Genomic DNA, 19,414 nt, shown 5'->3' on the forward strand with positions numbered 1-19,414 from the left:
AGCTATCATTTAGAATCGAAGGACAGATAAAGTGTTTCCCAGACAAGAAAAAGCTAAAGGAGTTCATCACCACCAAACCAGTATTACAAGACATGTTAAAGAGACTTCTTTAAGAAGTTAAAAAAAAGAAAAGATAAAATATATTAATAATAAAATGGCAATAACTGCATATCTATCAACCACTACTTTAAATAGATTAAACACTCTAATCAAAGGACATAGGGCAGATCAATGGATAAGAAAACAAGACCTTTACATATGCTGCCTACATAAGACTCACTTCAGATTGAAAGACACACACAAACTGAAAGTAAAGGGATGGAAAAAGTTACTGCATGAAAATGAAAACAACAACAAAAAATCTGGGGTAGCAATACTCATACCAGACAAACAGACTTTAAAACAAAGGCTATATAACAAGAGACAAAGAACCCAGTAATTCCACTACTGGATATTTATCTGAAGAAACCCAAAACACTAATTTGAAGACATATGCACCCATATGTTCATTGCGACATTATTTATAATAGCCAAGATATGGAGGCAGCCTAGGTGTCCATCAATAGATGAAGGATAAAGAAAAAGTGGTACATATATACAATGGAATATTACTCAGCCATAAAAAAGAATGAAATCTTGTCATCTGCAATGACATGGATGGACCTAGAGGGTATTATGCTAATTAAAATAAGTCAGAGAAAGACAAATATGATACGATTTCACTTATATGAGTGGAATCTAAAAAACAAAATAAATGAACAAACAAAAACAGAAACAAACTCATAGATACAGAGAACATTTTGATGGTTGCCAGCTGGGAGGAAGTTTGGGAGATGGGTGAATAGGGGGAAGGAATTAACAATTACATCTCCATGGCTATTTTGTAATTATTGGTAGTTACAAAATAGTCCTGAGGATGTAAAGCATAGCAAAGGGAATATGCTTTAATATTCAATATTCAGTTAATAGTCAATGATAATTATGTATAATGTCACAGGGGTACTACGTTTATCAGGGTGATCACTTCACTGTTATGTAAATGTATAATTACTATGTTGTACACCTGAAATATAATATTGTATATCAATGGTAATTGAAAAATAAATTTTTTAAAATTAAATCATATTGTATGTCAACTGTAATTGAAAACTGAAAAATTGTTTAAAAAATATTGCACTGTATATCTTGGCAGTCTTCCTCCTGTGCATAATTAGTGTCTAAATTATTCAGTTCTTTTTAACAAAATAGGTCTTTATTGTTGAACTTTATAACTTGTTTTTCTCTTAACAATGCTTGTTTCTCTTGTTTGGAAATTCTTTTACAATATCATTTGATTATTGTTTCATGTATGGATATACATTACTTTAGGTTATTTCCAATTGCTCACTATTACAAACAATGCCCTAATAAATATCCTTGTGGGTACATCTATATACACATCCAGGCAGTGCTTTACTTAGGGTTAAGTTCTTAGAGTAGATGTGCTGGGTCAGAGTGTGGACATTTTTAAGGCTTAAAATAAACTTTGCCTTTTGGTATGTGAGAAATACACCCCTGGTTGGGTACTCAGGAGTCATGGCAGGCCTTCCAGAATCTATCTTGAGGATAAACTAGGATATTATGCATAGCATATTCTTGACATCTAGGATCATTTTACATATTAGGATGCATCACAAGATACTGACAATACCTGACAATCTCTAACCTACAGAACTGTCAACTTCAAATGGTTCAACCTAAGAAACACATGTGTAAAACTGGAGAAGGTATTATAGGTGAAGAAATGGCCAAAGAGTCATTGCCTTTTAAACATTTCTCAGTTTTGGAAAAGCCATCAATCAGTACAACCTGCTTTAATGTGTAGGCCTAGCTGTGCTTCTGCTGAAGGGGTTCAGAACAGTCCTCCTCAAAATGTGCCACTTCAGCATGTGAAACAAATTATTTTGAGCTGAAGGCAATTGAGACCCTGCAGGCTCACGAGAAACTCTTATGTCTCCCTTAAAAAATTTAAATTAGGGCCTTGCCCAATATAAAGGTTATTACCAGAGATAACTTTTTGTGACCTACCTATAGGGCAGAGCAAACATATAATTACTGAATATCTGCTCTTCTTATCATCCTGAGAAATGACCTCCCTCCTCTCTGAAGCCCTGACATGCTTTATCTCATCCTTACCTCAGAATGACATATATGCCTCATTTTCACCTTCTGTCTCTGAACCTCTCATGTATGTGGGGTCTCTGCCTCTCTCATGTTATGTGGGGTTCCCATATGTATGTATATAATTTGGTTATTTTCTCTTATTAATCTATTTCGTGTCGATTTATTTAAAAGATTAGCCAAAAGAAACTATCTAAGTGTAGAGGAAAGTTTCTTCGTCCCCCACACTGTCAGCCTGGTTAGATGGGTTGGGGTGAGTCAAAGTGAACCCCAACTGGGGTATAAGAAGGACTCAATCACTGGAGTCCACTGAAACCTGTAGAGAAGTACTACTGTGAAGTAGGATTTTGGAGAGAAAATATGTAACCAGTTAGGTTAAAAAGAAGTCAGAGAAACTTCAGGAATGCTTCAGGTGTATGAGGGAATGCCCACGGGTGGTGGCTCTCGACTAATGGTAAAACATTTATAGCCCTAAAGGGAAAACGTATCTGAAGGACACCATCTTCTCTCACGAAAGAAAGGTACAGTGGTACCTCGGTTTTCAAATGTAATCCATTCTGGAAAACCATTCGAGTTCTGAAATGTTTGAAAACAGCCGACAGCTAGGCCTCAGGATCTTGCACTCAGCAGAAGCCACGTGACATGTTCGACTACCGAGGTGTGTTAGAAAACCAAAGCATTTACTTCTAAGTTTACGGCGTTCATAAACTGAAATGTTGGTCAATGGAGACGTTAAAAAACCGAGGTACTACTGTGTCTCTAATTGTTCAGCGATCACGCCCACAGATAAATTAGAGCACTAGCTTGGCATAAGTGGGAGCCACAGAGTTTGCAGGAAAAAATTATGTCATCAAGGTCCAAGGAGTCCTACAGGACATCAATAACAAGAGGCATAAATGTAACAGGAAGCATGGTATAAAGGAAAGGGGTCTTTTAAAAGGCAGAGGAGTTGTAGTTCAAAACTCACTCAGCCACCAACCAGCTGTGCAGCTTGGGCACACTTCTTCTCAACTCAAGACTTCAGTGTTTCTGTCACTTACTACTGTAACTTGGAGAGCAATTTGGAAATTCTGCTTTTAGGAATTTATCCTAAAGAAATCTTCAAACATACACTGAGATCCATCCACAAGCAGTTATTTATAATAGTAAAATATTTGGAAACTTCCTATACGTTCCACAGAAGGAAATGGTTAAATGAATATATGGTATATGTTCAAATGATGGAATACTATATGTAGCCGCTAAAAATCATATGATAAAAGCCATTCAATTTTCATGACAAATTATAAAGTAAATAGAAGATAGCAATCAGTATACATAATATAGCCCCAAGTTTTTAGACCATAAATAATAATAACAAACAATAAAAAGTAGGAGAATAAGAGAGACTGGGAACTTACATGATAAAGAGTTATGAGTGGTGAACCTACAGAGAACTAATTTTCTTATTTGCTCTTTATATACTCCAAATTTTCTGTAATAAACTTGTATTATTTGTGTAATTTAAAAAGATAGCAAATGTAATTATTTTTTCTTAATTTTTATAAGTTTACTTGAGCCAAACTGATGACATATGCTGGGGAACAAGATCTCAAATGCTCCCTAATTAATTGTATTTTAATGAAGAGATTTGAGAAGACTCAAATTCCTTCCAGGACTAACATTCATTGAGTCTTTTTGAAATGTCAAATGCAGATGCCTAGACCAATTTAAATTGTGATTTCCTACTCCTACACGACCCTACTCTAGTTCTCCCTTAAAGTACAAAGTCCTCCAAATTACTGGGTTTTGCAAACAGATACGCCCTCTGAAACCCTACGACAAGTCTGGGGAATGCAACGGTAGGTAGGGCCTAGGGTTCGGGCTGTCTTCACAATCCAAATCCTGGAGTGAGCTCACTGAGAAAGGCACATACCGTGTTTCCCCGAAAATGAGACCCAGCTGGACAATCAGCTGTAATGAATCTTTTGGAGCAAAAATTAATATATGACCCGGTTTTATTTTACTATAATATAAGACCAGGTATAATATAATATAATATAATATAATATAATATAATATAATATAATATAATACCAGGTCTTATGTTAATTTATGCTCCAAAAGACGCATTAGAGCTGATTGTCCGGCTAGGTCTTATTTTCGGGGAAACATGATAAGTAAAAAACCCACTTCCTGGCTCTGTAGGGATTCTGGGTTTTCTCTGACAGAAAATGTTTGCAATCTGGACAGCCTGTCAGCACCAGTGGTTATACACCTTTTCCTAAAAGTTTCCATTCCTAAAACACTTCACAGGTAGCTGATGGTGGAGACTGTAAATAGGATACACAGAACAAAAATAGGCTATTTCTAGCTGTAGTGAACATTTGCTGTACTGTCTGCCAAGAGTCCATTTCCCCTTCTGGTACTAGAGCTCTGAATTTCCTTTGAGGAACCATGCTTCCCTCTCACTCAGTCATGTTCTGCAGATGTCACTGCGTCCTCCTTAGTTCTGGGACGGAGGAGGGGAATGGGGAAGGGAGGAAAGGAGAAGCAATAGGATGAATTCTAGTGAGAATTTTGCCCCCAGCACTCCATCAAAAGTGCTCTTATTAAGATCACCATCCGTCTCCACTGTGCTAAATGTAATGGTCAATTCTCAATTTCACCTGATTTGACCCATAAGCAGCATTAGACCCAGCTGACCACTTCCTCCTGAAATAGTCTTTACTTGGCTTCCAGAACACAGTACTCTTCCAGTTTATCCCCTTCCCCTCACCCCAAAATTAGCTGTCCCTCTCTCCCTCTCACCCTCTCTCTCTCCTTGAATTGTTTCTCCTCTTGTCCCCAGCCTTTAAAGTTGGCGCATCCTAAGGCTCAGTCCTGGAAACTTCTTTCCTATCTACACTCATTCTCTTAGTGATTTTATCCAGTCTCACTGAGTTTAAGCATTACCTGATTACCCAATTTTGTATTCTCAGCCCAGTCTTCTCCCCTAAACTCCAGACTTGTATATCCATCTGCTCAATTCAAAATCTCCAGGTCAAACAGGCATTTCTTATCAAACAGGCATCTCAAACCAAAAACGTTCACAACTGAGATCCCGATCTTCTCACGCAAACCTGTTCCTCCTGCATTCTTTCCATCTCAGCTCGAAGCAATTCCATCCTACCAGTTTCTCATAAGGTCCAAAACCTTGGAGTCAGTTTCCTTTTCTCTTATTTCCCACCCAGATTCAATCAGAAAATACACTTGGCTCTATCTTCAGAATAGATCCAAAATCTAGTCACTTCTCACCACTTCTACTGCTACAGCCGAGAACTGGACACAATCATCTCTCACGTGTATTATTGCAGTTTCTCTCCTTCTGGCCCTTGTCCCTTTTCAGTCTATTCCTTACACAGCAGCCAGAGTGATCCTATTAAAACTAGTGAATTGGATCAAGTCATTCCTCTGCTCAAAACCACATTGGTTTCCCTGTTTCACTATAAGTAAAAGCCAAAGGCTACACAGTGAGTGGCCTGCAAAGCCCCAGAAGGTCTGTTTCAGCCAAACCCACTTCTCAACTCTCACCTCCTTGCTCTCTCCAACTCAGCCACACTGGCTTCCTCGCTGTTCCTTAAACACTGAATTTCTCCTCAGGACTTTGTATTTGTGGGCCCCTCTGCCTGGAATGTTCTTCCCAGAGATAGCCACACAAATGACTTCTTCATGTCTTTAAGGTCTTTCTTCAAAATCACCTTCTATCTTACCATCCTACCTAAAATTGTAATCTCCCAACACTTATCTCCCTTCCCTGCTTGAAATTTCTTCTTAGTACTTATCATCATATAATATACCATATACTTTACCTTTTTTTTTTTTTTTTGCTTATTGTCTGTCTTTCCCCAGCCATCCACCAGAACATAAGCCCAATGAGGTTAAGGATTTTGTTTTGTTTCCTGCTGTATCCTCAGTGCTCAGAACAGTGCTTGACACATACTCTGCTCAACAAATATTTGTCGAAGGAGCGAGTCTATCTCCCTTCTGCTGGCTCTTTATCCGTCAAACCTAAGCAAGCTCATTCTAACCTTAATCTTCTTCCCTTGATCCAACTCAAATCTCAAGTCAGCTCTCTCCTTCCCTCCACTTCTTCCCACCAACTCACTTCCTGAGTTATCTAAGCTCAATATTCCTACTGTCTTAACTTCTGCTCTTTACCCTCTTACTATGGCTAAGTATGCTATTAAATCTGTTTTCACCAAGGACACTTATAAGCTCCAAATTTCCAAACACAATCACCATATTGTACCATTAGAGTTTATTGAGTTTTTGCTGGGGGTGGGGTGCATAAAGAGGCTGTGGGTAGGAAACATTATAAGCTGCATCCCAATTCCCAAACATACAGTTACACTGTGGGGCAGGGGTAGCGGGCAGGAGGGGCTAGGCTAGAAGAGGAGAAAATAGACATCTATTCTTTTTTTTTTTTCTTGCCTATTCTGCAACTTTGGTGCTTCTTGAAACCAGTCTAAAAACATCCTCTTCCTTGGCTATGAGGTGCAGGCTCTCTCTTCATCTTTTTCCTATCTTTCTGGAAAGTCTTTCTGAATCTCTATTCTTAAATTCTTCCTCTTCCCATCCCTTTGTTAATGTTGGTGTTTCCTTAGGTCCCATTGTTCATCCTCTTTTGTTTTCATTCTCTACACTTTCCAGGATGATTTATTCATGCTCACACTTTCAACCACTAGCTCCATGTTCCAACTCCAACTCCCATTATCTGTCAATGTCCACCAGACCTCTCTAAGCTCCAGACCCAAATTTCCAGCAACCAACAGAATATCTCTGCCTTGATGTCTTATAAACATCTTGTATTTAGCATGTGCCATAATGAACTCTCCCTCCTCCCCTGCCAAACCTATTCCCCCCCTCCCGCCATTGCCAGCCTTATATATAAACATTTATTGACCTAGTCATGCAAATCTAAACTTGAGGGTGTCTTGACATCTCCCTCTCCTTACCTCCCAACAAACTACCTAGCCCTCTACCTCAGACACTGCCTCAGAAATAGTGTCTAAATCCAGCCCCTCCCATCCATCTCCCTGCCACCAGCCCCTAAATGCCTTAGGTGCAGGTCCTCATCGTCTCTCACCTAGTGGAGTATAGCAGGAGCCCAATACTAGGTCCTCCCATTGCTCACCAACTTCTTGGCTCACTCCCTAGACTGCTGCCCGAGTGCTCTCACAAAGCCAAGTCTTATGACCACTAGATATGATGATAGCGTAAGTGAAAATACTTTGCCACACTCTCCCACATTCTTGTGAAAATCTATTTATCTGTACCCTAAAAGAAACGGTTCTTTTTCCCCAAATTAAATGCTGATGTATTAAAATTAAGAAATAGCACTAACGGCCAGTATCACCTCTTCTCAGACAAGGTAGCATGACCAGGGCCAAGTAAGCAGAGTAAGACTTAGCTGGCCCTCCCAACACCCATTAAGTTGGGAACAACAAAAGTGCACTACGGGAGAAGAGCAGCAGAATGTGATGGGAACTCTGGGAAGCCCTGGGTTTGTTGTTTTGTTTTGCTTTTCTTTGTTTTGTTTGTGTGTTTGTTGTTGCCTCTGGGAACTGGCAGCCATGTGTCTACTATGAGTATAAAGCGACCTCACAACTGATCTCCAACAAAAGGCATTACTCAGGCAAGGCACTAAATGGAAGAGGAGCTCCCTCCCCAGTTCAACAGAGGTTTTCTCTCAGTGGGGGAGAGGCAAAAGCAAGAAGAGGGGCCCAGAGAAGGGTCTCTCCTAAAAGCCTTTATGCCTCTAGACAACAAGGGGACAGACGCCTGATAGTCATAGCCTCTCTAGCCTCTGAAACATGACAATATGGCAACAGGGCTTTTGCCGTCTTTCCCGGTTCCAATGTTTTTTTTGGCTAGAGAATTGTCTTCCCACACAGAGAAGGGGAATCTAGCATTTGGTGATTGCATTCTTCCAGGATCCAAACAGAATGTGAGGGAGCCAAGGCTAGACCATGAATTTCCAGCCATCTCCAACACTGGAGTGGGATAAATCTCCCCTAATGCTTCCTTAAATAGTTTTAGAATAAGGTAAAAAACACATTCACTTGCAAATACATACAAAAGGAATTGCTTTTCTTTCAAGGATAAGGCCTTAGACCAAATAAATTTTGCAATCAAGTAGAGAAAACAATAGAGGAAAAGCTTGTCTCCAAAATAGATATGATGCAGTGATGAGAGGGAAACATTTCTTTGTTTATTTTTTTTAGTTAGATACAAGAGGATGTTGCTGTGAAAAGAGAGCAAACTAAGATTTAAAAAAAAGACTTCATGGAAACTAAAAACACTGTAACTGAATGAAAGTTTATATTGGAGATAATTGAGGAAAACTGAATCAGTGATGTAGAGCACAATCTTATGGAAATAACCTCAGAATACAAAGAAAAATAAAAGAAGGAAGAAATGAAAGGAAAGGAGAGAGAGAAGACAGAAAGGGAGAGAAAGAAAAAGAAAGAGAGAAAGAAAGAGAAAGGAGAGATTGGTCCCAAAGATAAGAGATCCAAATAATAGGTCCCTGAAGAAGAAAAGCAAACAAAGCAGAAATACTGATCAAAGTTATGACAAAAGAAATCTTTCTTGCTCCTAAATATTTCTTGCAAAAATCTATGAAAGGAAGTCTATCATGAGTTGTCTTATTGTGAAAATTATAAATATCAGGAATAGAGAACAGAAAAAAACATTCAAAATGAAAAATAGTTGTCCTCAAACTTCTTTATAGCATCAGACTTCTCAACAGAATGAAGGACTATTTCCAATTACTTGAGAGGGATAAGATTTCTGTATTTAGACAAGTTACTATCTTACTATACTGATGCCCTTTCTAAAAAATTACTTTGGTATTCCTACCAGATCATTATGAAAGGAACCAAAATTAAGATCTCAAGAATGGGAAAAGGCATAGTGAGAAAAGAACTATATTGAAGTCAATTAAATTCATGGAGTGGTGAGTTTGATTATTAATATCTAAATAAAAAGTTAAAACTCTGTGAAATAAATGACTAAAAGAATTTTCAATATTGGAATTCCTAACATTGTCAGATTATATAAAATAAGAAAGGAAGACACAGGGAAGTGAAAAGCATAATATGACAAAACATTAAACACCAGAGAGCAAAACAAGAATGGCAATTATAATAAGTGTGAACTAAATTCCTCCATGAAAACAGACTCAAATTGGGTTTAAAATGCCAGTGTTTTACAAAGGACACATCGAAAATAAAGTGAAAATTCCAGCTGACTTTTTTGTAGAAACTGACAAGCTGATCCTAAAATTCATATGGAAATTCAAGGGATCCTTAATAACAAAAACTATCTTGAAAAAAGAAAATAAAATTGGAAGCCTCATACTTCCCGATTTCAAAACTTACTACAAAGTTATAGTAATCAAGACAGTGTGGAACTGACACAAAGATAGACATATAGATAGATCATGGAATAGAACTGAGAGTCCAGAAATGAACCCTCACATTTACAGTCAACTAACTTCAACAAGGGTGCCAAGAAAATTCACTGGGAAGAAGAATGGTCTTTTCAACAAAAGATGCTGGGAGAACTAGATATTCACATGAAGTTGAGCCCGTCTCATATCATACACAAAAATTTCTGAAAGTGTATCAAAGACCTCAATGTAATGGCTAAAACTATAAAACTGAAGAAAACATCAGTGCAGATCTTCATGACGTTGGATTAAGCGATGGTTTCTCAGATATTACACCAAAAACACCAGCAACCAAACAAAATATAAATAAACTGGACATCGTCAAAATTAAAAATGCGCTGCAAACAACACCACTGTAAAAGTGAAAAAACAACACACAGGATGGGGTAGAATTTTTGCAAATCATATATATCTTATAAGGGACTTGTATCTAAGATATATAAATAACTCCTACAACTCAATAATTAAAAAAAAACCAAACCAATTAAAATAGGCAAGGGATCTGAATGAACATTTCTCCAAAGAAGATACACAAATAGCCATTAAGCACAAGAACAGATGTTCAAAATCATTAGCCATCAAGGAAATGCAAATCGAAGCCACAGATACCACTGCACACTCATTAGAATGGCTACTATCAAAGATAAGTATAGGCAAGGATGTGAAGAAATTGGAACCCTACACACCGCTGGTGGGAATGTAAAATGATGTCGCTCCTTTGGAAAACAGTCTGGCAGTTCCTCAAATGGTTAAACGTAAACATATGACCCAGCAATTCCACTTCTAGGTACACGAGTATATTCAAGATAAATTAAGAACATAGGTCCACATAAAAACTTGTACATGAATGTTCATAACAACATTATTCATAATGTCAAAAAGTGGAAACACCCCAAATATCCATCAACTGATGAATGGATAAATACAATGTGATATATTCATACAATGGAATATGTGATATGACATGTCCAGAATAGGCAAAATGACAGAAAGTAGATTGGTGTTTGCCTAGGGCTATAGGGGAGAAGGAGGTGGTAGGGAGAGAATGGAAATGACTGCTAATGGATACAACATTTCTTTTTGGGGTGATAAAATATTCTAAAATTGAATGTGATGATGGTTGCACAATTCTGTGAATATACCAGGGGTACCAAAAAAAGATGACTTGTGTTCATCTTTTGTTATGGGTATATATTGAGTAATACAATTTTAATCCAGTTTTTCCCGTTCTTAAAGCGTGTATACATTTTTTTGGCACCCTGTGTACTAAAAAAACCTGAATTGTAGACTTTAAGTGGGTGAATTATATGTTATGTGAATTATACCTTGAAATAATAAGATTAACAACTACGAGTTTGACTCTCAACTTCAACAATGACTAATGGAGAGACTTTCATCACTTAACTACTCATTCTTCAGTTTCTCATTTGTGAGATAGAGACAATAAACAGCACCAACCTCAAATAGTTGTTTGAGAACTGAGTGACTATCTGTAAGGTGATTAGAACAGTGTGTGGCCCAATATATACCATAAACCTGTAGGTTAATTAACTAAAGCCACCACCACTTCCATGTATTACAAACTTACTGTATTGGTTTCTGATGTCTGCTATAACAAATTAGCATAAATCCAGTGGCTTAGAACAGCACACATTTACTCTTTTATGTTCGAGAGGTCCAACCAATGTCTGAAATCAGTTTCACTGGACTGAAATCAAGACATCTGTAAGACCAGTCTTTTCCACCTTCTAGACTGCATTCCATGCATTTAAGGCTTGCGACTCCCTCTTCCTATTCAAAGCCAACAGCACAGCATCTTGCTTCAGTGGTTACAGTGTCTTCTTCTGTGTCATCTCCCTCTTCTAGGGACATTTGTGATTGCATTTAGAGCCCACCTGGATAATCTCCCCAGTTCAAGATCCTTAATTTAATCACATCCCCAAAGACTCTTTTCCCATATAATATTCATAAATTCTAGGGATTAGGGGCCATAATCTTTGCAGCCTACCATAATTACTATATCAACCAAAAAAGAAAAGAAAAAAAGAAAAAGAAAGTAAATCTATGAAAAAGTCCTTATGATTATTTCTAAGCTCGCCAAAATAAAGCAATAAAAAAAGAGATTAATCAAAAGATGGAATGGACGACATTTTACACAGCTTAAATTAGAAAATATGAGTACTTCACTATTAATTTCTATTTACCAACCCTTGTTCACCGGAAACTTTTTTGGGCCCTCCCTACCCTACCTTTTCAGTGCAATGCCTAAAAAAATTATTCTGTGGATGACGCATCACTTCAGATGCCTTTTTGTGCATATGTCTGAGTCTATATCCACTGAGCAATATTGTTCCAATTTTATGGTTCAGAGATTTTGACCAACACTTATGTACTAAATCCTGCCATTCAGACCCACCTCCTGGCTCTGGCCTCCTGGAGTCTGCCATGGTATTTGGGAGGGAAAGGCTTGGTAATTTTCACTCACACACATCCATTCCATGCCTCCTAAAGTTAGGTAGCCGTACAAGGCTCAGCTGCCTAAGATGCAGTCTGAGAATTTTATCTCATATTCTTTTATATTTCCCAAGACTTCATTGCCTGGGACTTCTTCTTTGCGTCTACTTTACCTTCTTTTTATATTCCCAACTCTCCATCACTACCTCCCTTTTCTAATAAGCCACAATAAAAATGATTCACATCTCATTTTTTTCCAGGAACTGAAATTCTCGTAGGTATCAATAAAAGTATGCAAAAGTAAATGCATAGATACTATTATTTCACAAAGGAGAAAATTATGGTTGGGGAGGGATTACCATATCATTGAAATGACTGGATAGATTTATAAATATCCAATTTTATATCTTAAAAACAGAATATATCTTATTCTCAAGTGTTCGTAGATTTATAAAAATCACTGTATGCTTAGGTATAAAGACATCTCAGAAATTATCAAGCCATATTCTCTATTATGAAATAAAATAAAAATTAAAATTAATGATTTAAACAAAAATAACAATCATTTGGAACTTAAAAAATATATTATCCTGCATTAAAGAGACGATAAAAAAGCAGTATCGAACTACTTTGAGAACTACAACACCACAGATAAAAATGTATTGGATCCATTCACAGCTATAAGTCTCTGTAGAAAAACACTAAGAGAAGATTCGGAAAAACAATTGCAAATATGGCAGAAAAACTTGAATATCTTTATTTTAGGAAGAGCTCATATAAATTAATTTAAAACATAAAATCCAAATAAGTAATAAACAGGCAAAGACGTAAACACACACTATACAAAAAAAGAAGCACATTATGTGAAAAATGTCCAAGTTACTGGTAATTAAAGAAATACAAACTAAAACAACATCAAAGTAATAAAATTATTCTAAAAACAAAAACACCAAAACTGTCAGAAATGCAGCAAAACAGGAACTGCTTGTGGGAGCATGAAGGGTCCACCCTTGGGGAAAACAACTTGGCAATAGCAATCAAGGACTTGAAAAAAGCATTTACAAATTTTAACCCAGTAATTCTACTTCCGGAATTCTATCTTCAGCATACAACCCTACATATGGAAAAACTTCATGCACAAAGATGTATATTGGGAATGGAAACAACCTAAATGTTCAATAACATGGGGACTGTTGTTAATAAATTATGTGACTATAAAAATTATGCTAACCAGGACGATGGGAAATAAATATTTAGTAAACTAAGATGGAAAATACCTGTACTTCACTGCTACACTAAAAGCCAGGCTTTCAAATTGTACATAGATGCAACCTAATGATCACAACACTGTCTCATAATTTGTCAGGGTCCTAGTCAAGCAAATGCTAAAGGAAGAGAACCCAGGCAGAGTAAAAGGAACTGCAAGGAAATACACGAGTATTGTCACAAATGATTGTTTTTCTTCTGTCCCCTAATCTATACTTTCATGTTTTCTTTAAATGGGCATGTGCCATATTACTTACACCCTCACCAGACAGAAAGGAATTGTACACATTCGTCCTATGAATCAAAAGGAAACACCTCTTTATGTAGGGCGGGTACTGCCACTGTTCCTGGGTCTCTAAAGTTATTTTGATATTCTACCCTGTTTCCCCAAAAATAAGACATAGTCGACAATCAGCTCTAATGAGTCTTTTGGAGCAAAAATGAATGTAAGACCCAGTCTTATATATTATATGTTATATCTCATAGTAAAACAAGACTGGGTCTTACATTCATTTTTGCTCCAAAGGACACTGATTGTCTGGCTTGTTCTGATTTTTGGGGAAACACGGTAGCACAAACATTGCAGGATGGAAAGCATGTCAGGCAAACTCTCCCCTGCCTTCTTTTTCCAACAACTTCTTTTTTCCTCATAATTCCCTCAATCTTCCAAACCTAAAGAAAATTCCATTGGTCCTCTCTGCACCCACTTTGCTTCTCTGTAACTGGGATGAGTCCCACCTTCTGTAGTGTGTAGACAATGCCCCAGGCACTCTGCTCCCTGTCTCAGAGCCCTGAGTCCCTTCTACCCCCAGTTCCCTGGCACCCCAAACACCCAGCAAAGGGTTCTGGAGGCAGCCAAATGTTCTGCTCTCAGGTTGGAGGCAGGGAATGAAAGCAGCTTAGAGAAACTTGGAGCCACGGAGAAAAGGTGGGGAGATGTTTGGGAAACCCAACACAAGGCCTTTCTGTGTAATAATAGTTTGTGTGCGATAAAGATTTAGACTTGTTTCTTGTATGGCAAATTGGGGACCTCAACTTCCTATTCTGGACATATATTGACTGACTGAATGAATGAATGAATGAATGAGTGAATGAATGAGGCTTCACATTATCCTGCAATGACAGAGCTGATCAGTGACTCAAAGTGGTGGCTTAGGGGGAGGGGAGAAGTCGTACTGGGGGACGGCTTGGTCATTTGGTACCAAAATAAGCCCTGAGAGTAAGGCATTGCAATTACCTTATAACCTGGCTAGTCAAAGTGCGGCCTATGGATGGGGAGCATTACCCTCACTTGAGAAATGGTAGAAATGCAGAATCTCAGGCCTCACCTTAGAGCTACTGGGTCAGAATCTGCATTTTAACAAGATCCCCAATGATATACATGCATGTTCAAGTTTGAGAAACACTGCCTTTGAACACACACACACACACACACACACACACACACACACACACTCACCAAGACAAAGCTAGCACCTCTGCTCTTCTGTACTTCCATCAAACCATCAAGGGGTTTGATGATTCTTCAAACCCTCAATTTGAAGAATCAATTTTTCTTCAAATTGATTGAATTTGAAGCAAAATTCAAGGCTGCCCTCAATTTTTGCCTCACTTCAAACTTTTTCAGGGAACAGAGCTCACAAAGAACAGAACCTGTCTGATTTGTCCCAGGTCTCATGTTCTCTCTGCACAGACTAAGCCCAGCGCCACCCAACTCAAAATAGCAGGTGGGATTACATGCCACTGTAACACCCTTAGGCACCATCACTGCTTAAAGACAGTGCAGAAACAACCAAAAAGACAACACAAGGAAGAAAACACTCTTAAAATGCAGTTTAGGGGGCAGCCGGTTAGCTCAGTTGGTTAGAGCGTAATGCTGGTAACACTCGGGTTGCTGGTTCGATCGCCGCATGGGCCAGTGTGTGCTGCGCCCTCCACAACTACTAGATTGAAACAACTACTTGACTTGGAGCTGATGGGTCCTGGAAAAACACACTCAAAATAAATGAAAAATTTTTAAAAAATGCAGTTTAGACAAGTGAAAGCAAGACCAATCACCAACAGGCATTTGTAAAAACTATTTACCACATGTGCCTAATGACAATCATGATTAAGGAAATCATTTAACATGCTGCCAATTACTTTGTAATGGTTTATTTGATTACATGACTGGTAATCCCAAACTCATAGTCAGGGCTAAACTTTGGACTTCTGCCTTCAAATCTCTAGGACGGACATGTAAATAGGTTCCTTGTTTGAAATGGAAAAGTTGAAAGAGCTTCTTACTCTTAAGTCTAGGCTGTGGCTTTGGAGAAGAGAGAAAAGGTCTATAAGCACTGCTGGCCCAGGGAAGGGCTTATTGTGGGCACCAGACTCTACTCAGCTTTCTAGGACCAACCCAAGTGTCCCATCCTTGGAGAAGTTTTCCCAGAAATCATCACTCCCTATTCTGTTTCCCACAGCATTTTCTTTAGACTTCTATTGCAGCTCTTAGGGAGGTAAGAGAACTTATGCATTAGGAACCCAGGCTAACTATATGAGTCTAAATTCCCCCTCTGCCTATTACTAGCTGTGTGACCTTAGCCACGTAACTTCCCTTCACAGCTGGAAGATGCAAAAACCTGTATCACAGATTTATTGTGAAGATGACACGAGATAATGCATATAAAAATTACAGTGCCTGGCACATCATAAATACTCAATCAATGTTAGCTATTATTAGTAGCACTTCACAAAGTCTGGCTTCAATTAGAGTTGGTTGTATATATGTCTGTCTTCCCCACTAGACCGTGAGCAAACTGTTTATATCCCACACATCTGGCATAGGGACTTACAAATGGTAGACACATAATAATATTTGTCAAATTGGTTTGAAGGTATGCCAGGAAAAGGAAAGGGAGGGTGCTAGAAATAAATTTAATGTTCTTTATGATGTTATCCAGGATCAACCTCTATAGTGTTTGTTTCTCTTCTATTACTAGAGTACATTATCTTAGACTATGCTATAAAATGGGGCTGCAGGAGACACTATTTCCAGAACCAGATGTTTTGGTCAGAGAGAAGGAGGTTGTGTGTGCTATGCGGCATCTGAATCTCCAATTGTCCCCTGGCTGAGGGGGGAGTAGGGGCTGAAGTTCAGCCAGAGCTAGACTGGCCAAACTGGGTGCCCTGGCATGGGGTCATATCTACTCTAAATATCACCCACTTACTAGGGATGCATTTTGTTTTTCAGTGTATTCACCTAGAGCGACGTCTTTATAGATGGTACAAAAGACCTGTATGTTCTAGTGGAAATGCTACAGCAAACTCAAAGGTCCCCTTTTAGTGGTGGCCGGTTAGCTCAGTTGGTTAGAGCGTGGTGCCGGTTCCATCCCCGCATGGGCCACTGTGGGCTGTGCCCTCCTTTAAAAAAAAAAGAAAAAAAGTCCCCTTTTAAACCAGCTTCCTGACTCTTGGATTAATGTCGACTAACATAATACCTAGTTTACTAAATACTTATTAAGTGCCCATTATATGCTAGCCATTGTTCTAGACACTGCAGATCCAAAGATGAATAAAGAATTACAGTCGGGGGAAGGGGAGGCAATACAGTGGGCAGGAATGTGAACAAGTACAACAAGCCACCTTCGGCATTAAGTGGTGAGATGTTGTAGAAACATCCAAGACAGAGCCTCATTTAAGGCTGGAAGGGTTAGAGAAGGCTTAAAGGGGAAATTAGCAACCAAGATGAAACTTGAAAGAGTGATCATGACACCTAACATTTACTGAGCACATACTACATGCATGAGACCCTATTCTGAAAACCTTGCATAAATCCCTCATTTAGTTCTTACAATAACCCTATGAAGTAGATATTATTATTCTCTTCATTTAACAGATGAGGAAACTGAGGCACACGGTTAGTGAATAGTGGAGCTGGGATTCAAACCCAGACAGCTTAGCTCCAGACTAAAGTGGCAGGAGAGAGCAGATAGGCCTTCAAGGCAGAGTTAAGAACTCCTTGCAAACAGTCTGAGAGAGGAAAGAAGCAAGGTCTTTTCAGGAACTGAAAGTGGCTGGGGGTGGGGACAGAAGTTCAGAAATGACTGGGCTTGCTCTGCAGGTTAGAAGGGAAACCAGATCCAGGGGATTTCTGATCTAGTCTAGCTGTATGATTCTTGTCACCTAGCTCCTCCTGGCCTTACTCTCTCCCTTATGTAAAAGGCAACAATGACAATACCGGGGTTCTGCCACAGAGAAGGGTCATGAGCGCCAAATGAAAAAAAAGTATGTGAACCAGATAGGAAGGCACAAATGCCTTCCCAGACTTGAGATGTCATCAGTATCATTTCCCCCCTGGCTTCAAGGATGTGCAAACCCAGAATTAACGGTGTCAGGGCAGTAGTGAGTCTCTGGAGTGGAGCAGCAGTGTGCTGGAGAAAAGCCCACGAAAGCTGCGTCCAATCACCAGCCTGAAAATTCACCACTTACTGTGGATCCCAAGGCAAGAGAGTCTCCTCATATCTCAGCTCCATCATCTACACAGTGGGAATGGGAATGTAGCATTCATTTCAAAAGTGGATGTGAGGAATAAATAACACGTGTAACATGCCGAGAACAGCTCCCGCAGAGGAAAAGGCTTCGTGAACGTTAACCGCTGTCACTATTACCCTTATTAAGCAATCTGTTGCTTACTCCTCCCATTCCTCCGTGTTCTAGGTGACAGAAAACTTGTGGGGATATTAAAAACTAGAGATAATGGAAGAGGTTTGCAACCCTACACACCCACACTGCTGCTCAGATTCTTCCTGGTTCCCACCGGCTGGCAAGCAGCGGGCTCTCGGTCCAGGCAGAAAATGCCCAAAAGAGGTAAAAGACAGAGCTTGCACAGCATCTGTGCAAACCAGGCTGCTCTTGTAGTTTTTAGACAAAATCTAAATATAGTCAGTCAGATATGCCTTGCTTTTTAAAGATAAAACTGTTCTTCTCCTCCACTCCTTCTTTCCATCCTACCCTCCCCACCACACACACACACACACACACACACACACACACACACGCACACACGCACACACACTCCCCAACACACCCCAGGAAACTTTCAGTCTTTTGCAAAACGTACGCTGGGGTCCTGTTGTGACAGCCTCTTGCCACATAACTTCTCTAACTCCCTGCAGAGAAGCCTCTGCTAATTTTACAACAGGAAAGCACGCAGGAAATTCAAGAACAAAACAAATCTAAACACGGTGCCCAGCATCTTCAAGCAAATACGCCGAGGTACAGACCCGAAGCAAGATGACTCTGGACTGTAAATGAGGCAGCTGCCACTTAAACTGCAAGTGGACGGAAGAAGTCATTTGCCTCTAAAAAACCAGATCTGAATACAAATGGTAATGAATATTCATGAGTCCCTTCAGCTGCCTCAGGAGCCACCCTTGACTACAAGCGCGGGGCTTTGCTTCCTAAAAAGTTTCCCAAAGTTCTTTCTCTGCCTCCTCTCCGGAGGAGAGGGTGGGAAAGTTCATTTAGGGCTTTTTGCCTCTTGTTCTTTCAAGTACTTGCTTTTAGTCTGAGCGTTTGGGTTTTTTTCCTCTTTTTTTTTTTTTTTTTTTTGGTTTGTTCTTAAAGGATTCGGATCAAATCAATTTCGCTCTTACCCTTTACATCTTCCATAATTGGCAGCTTTTGTTTTCTTCCTCTTTGCTCTTTTTTTTCAGCCTCTGCTTGCTGTGGTCCGTTTCAGCCAGAGAGGTATTCAAGTAACAGAGATATAACCGACCCTCAGGCTCGTGGGAGTGGCTAAATTAGCCGGCCCCATTCGGAAGCAACCTCAGCCCCTGTCTTTTGCATTGACTAGGAACGACAGATTGGTCGAGAAGTCTAGCTGCTCATTTCCCTAAAAGCTACAAGAAGGCTTCCCGAGGTTGTGACTTTTGGTATTCTTGAAACAACGTATATCTCTCGCGCACTCTCTTCCTCTGTTACAGAAATCCATTCTCCCCCCCTTGAAAAATGTATCCTGGCTGCAAGCAAAAATGCTATTTACTTGTAAGTTTTGAAGCCAGAACACATGAAACTTGT

At 39.2% G+C, this 19,414-nt stretch overlaps 1 protein-coding gene across 1 annotated transcript in view; it reads right to left on the reverse strand.

Moving 5' to 3' along the window:
- ENTPD1 (ectonucleoside triphosphate diphosphohydrolase 1) overlaps positions 1-19,136 on the reverse strand; it is a 98,344-nt gene extending 79,208 nt beyond the window's left edge. Inside the window, exon 1 of the mRNA XM_019724764.2 lies at positions 18,991-19,136. Coding sequence (XP_019580323.2) covers positions 18,991-19,006 — 16 coding nt within the window. The 5' untranslated portion in view covers positions 19,007-19,136. The remainder of the gene's footprint in view (positions 1-18,990) is intronic.
- Positions 19,137-19,414: the final 278 nt, after the last annotated feature.

The sequence above is a fragment of the Rhinolophus sinicus genome, linkage group LG07 (genome assembly GCF_036562045.2).
Source record: "Rhinolophus sinicus isolate RSC01 linkage group LG07, ASM3656204v1, whole genome shotgun sequence".
Lineage (NCBI taxonomy): Eukaryota > Metazoa > Chordata > Mammalia > Chiroptera > Rhinolophidae > Rhinolophus > Rhinolophus sinicus.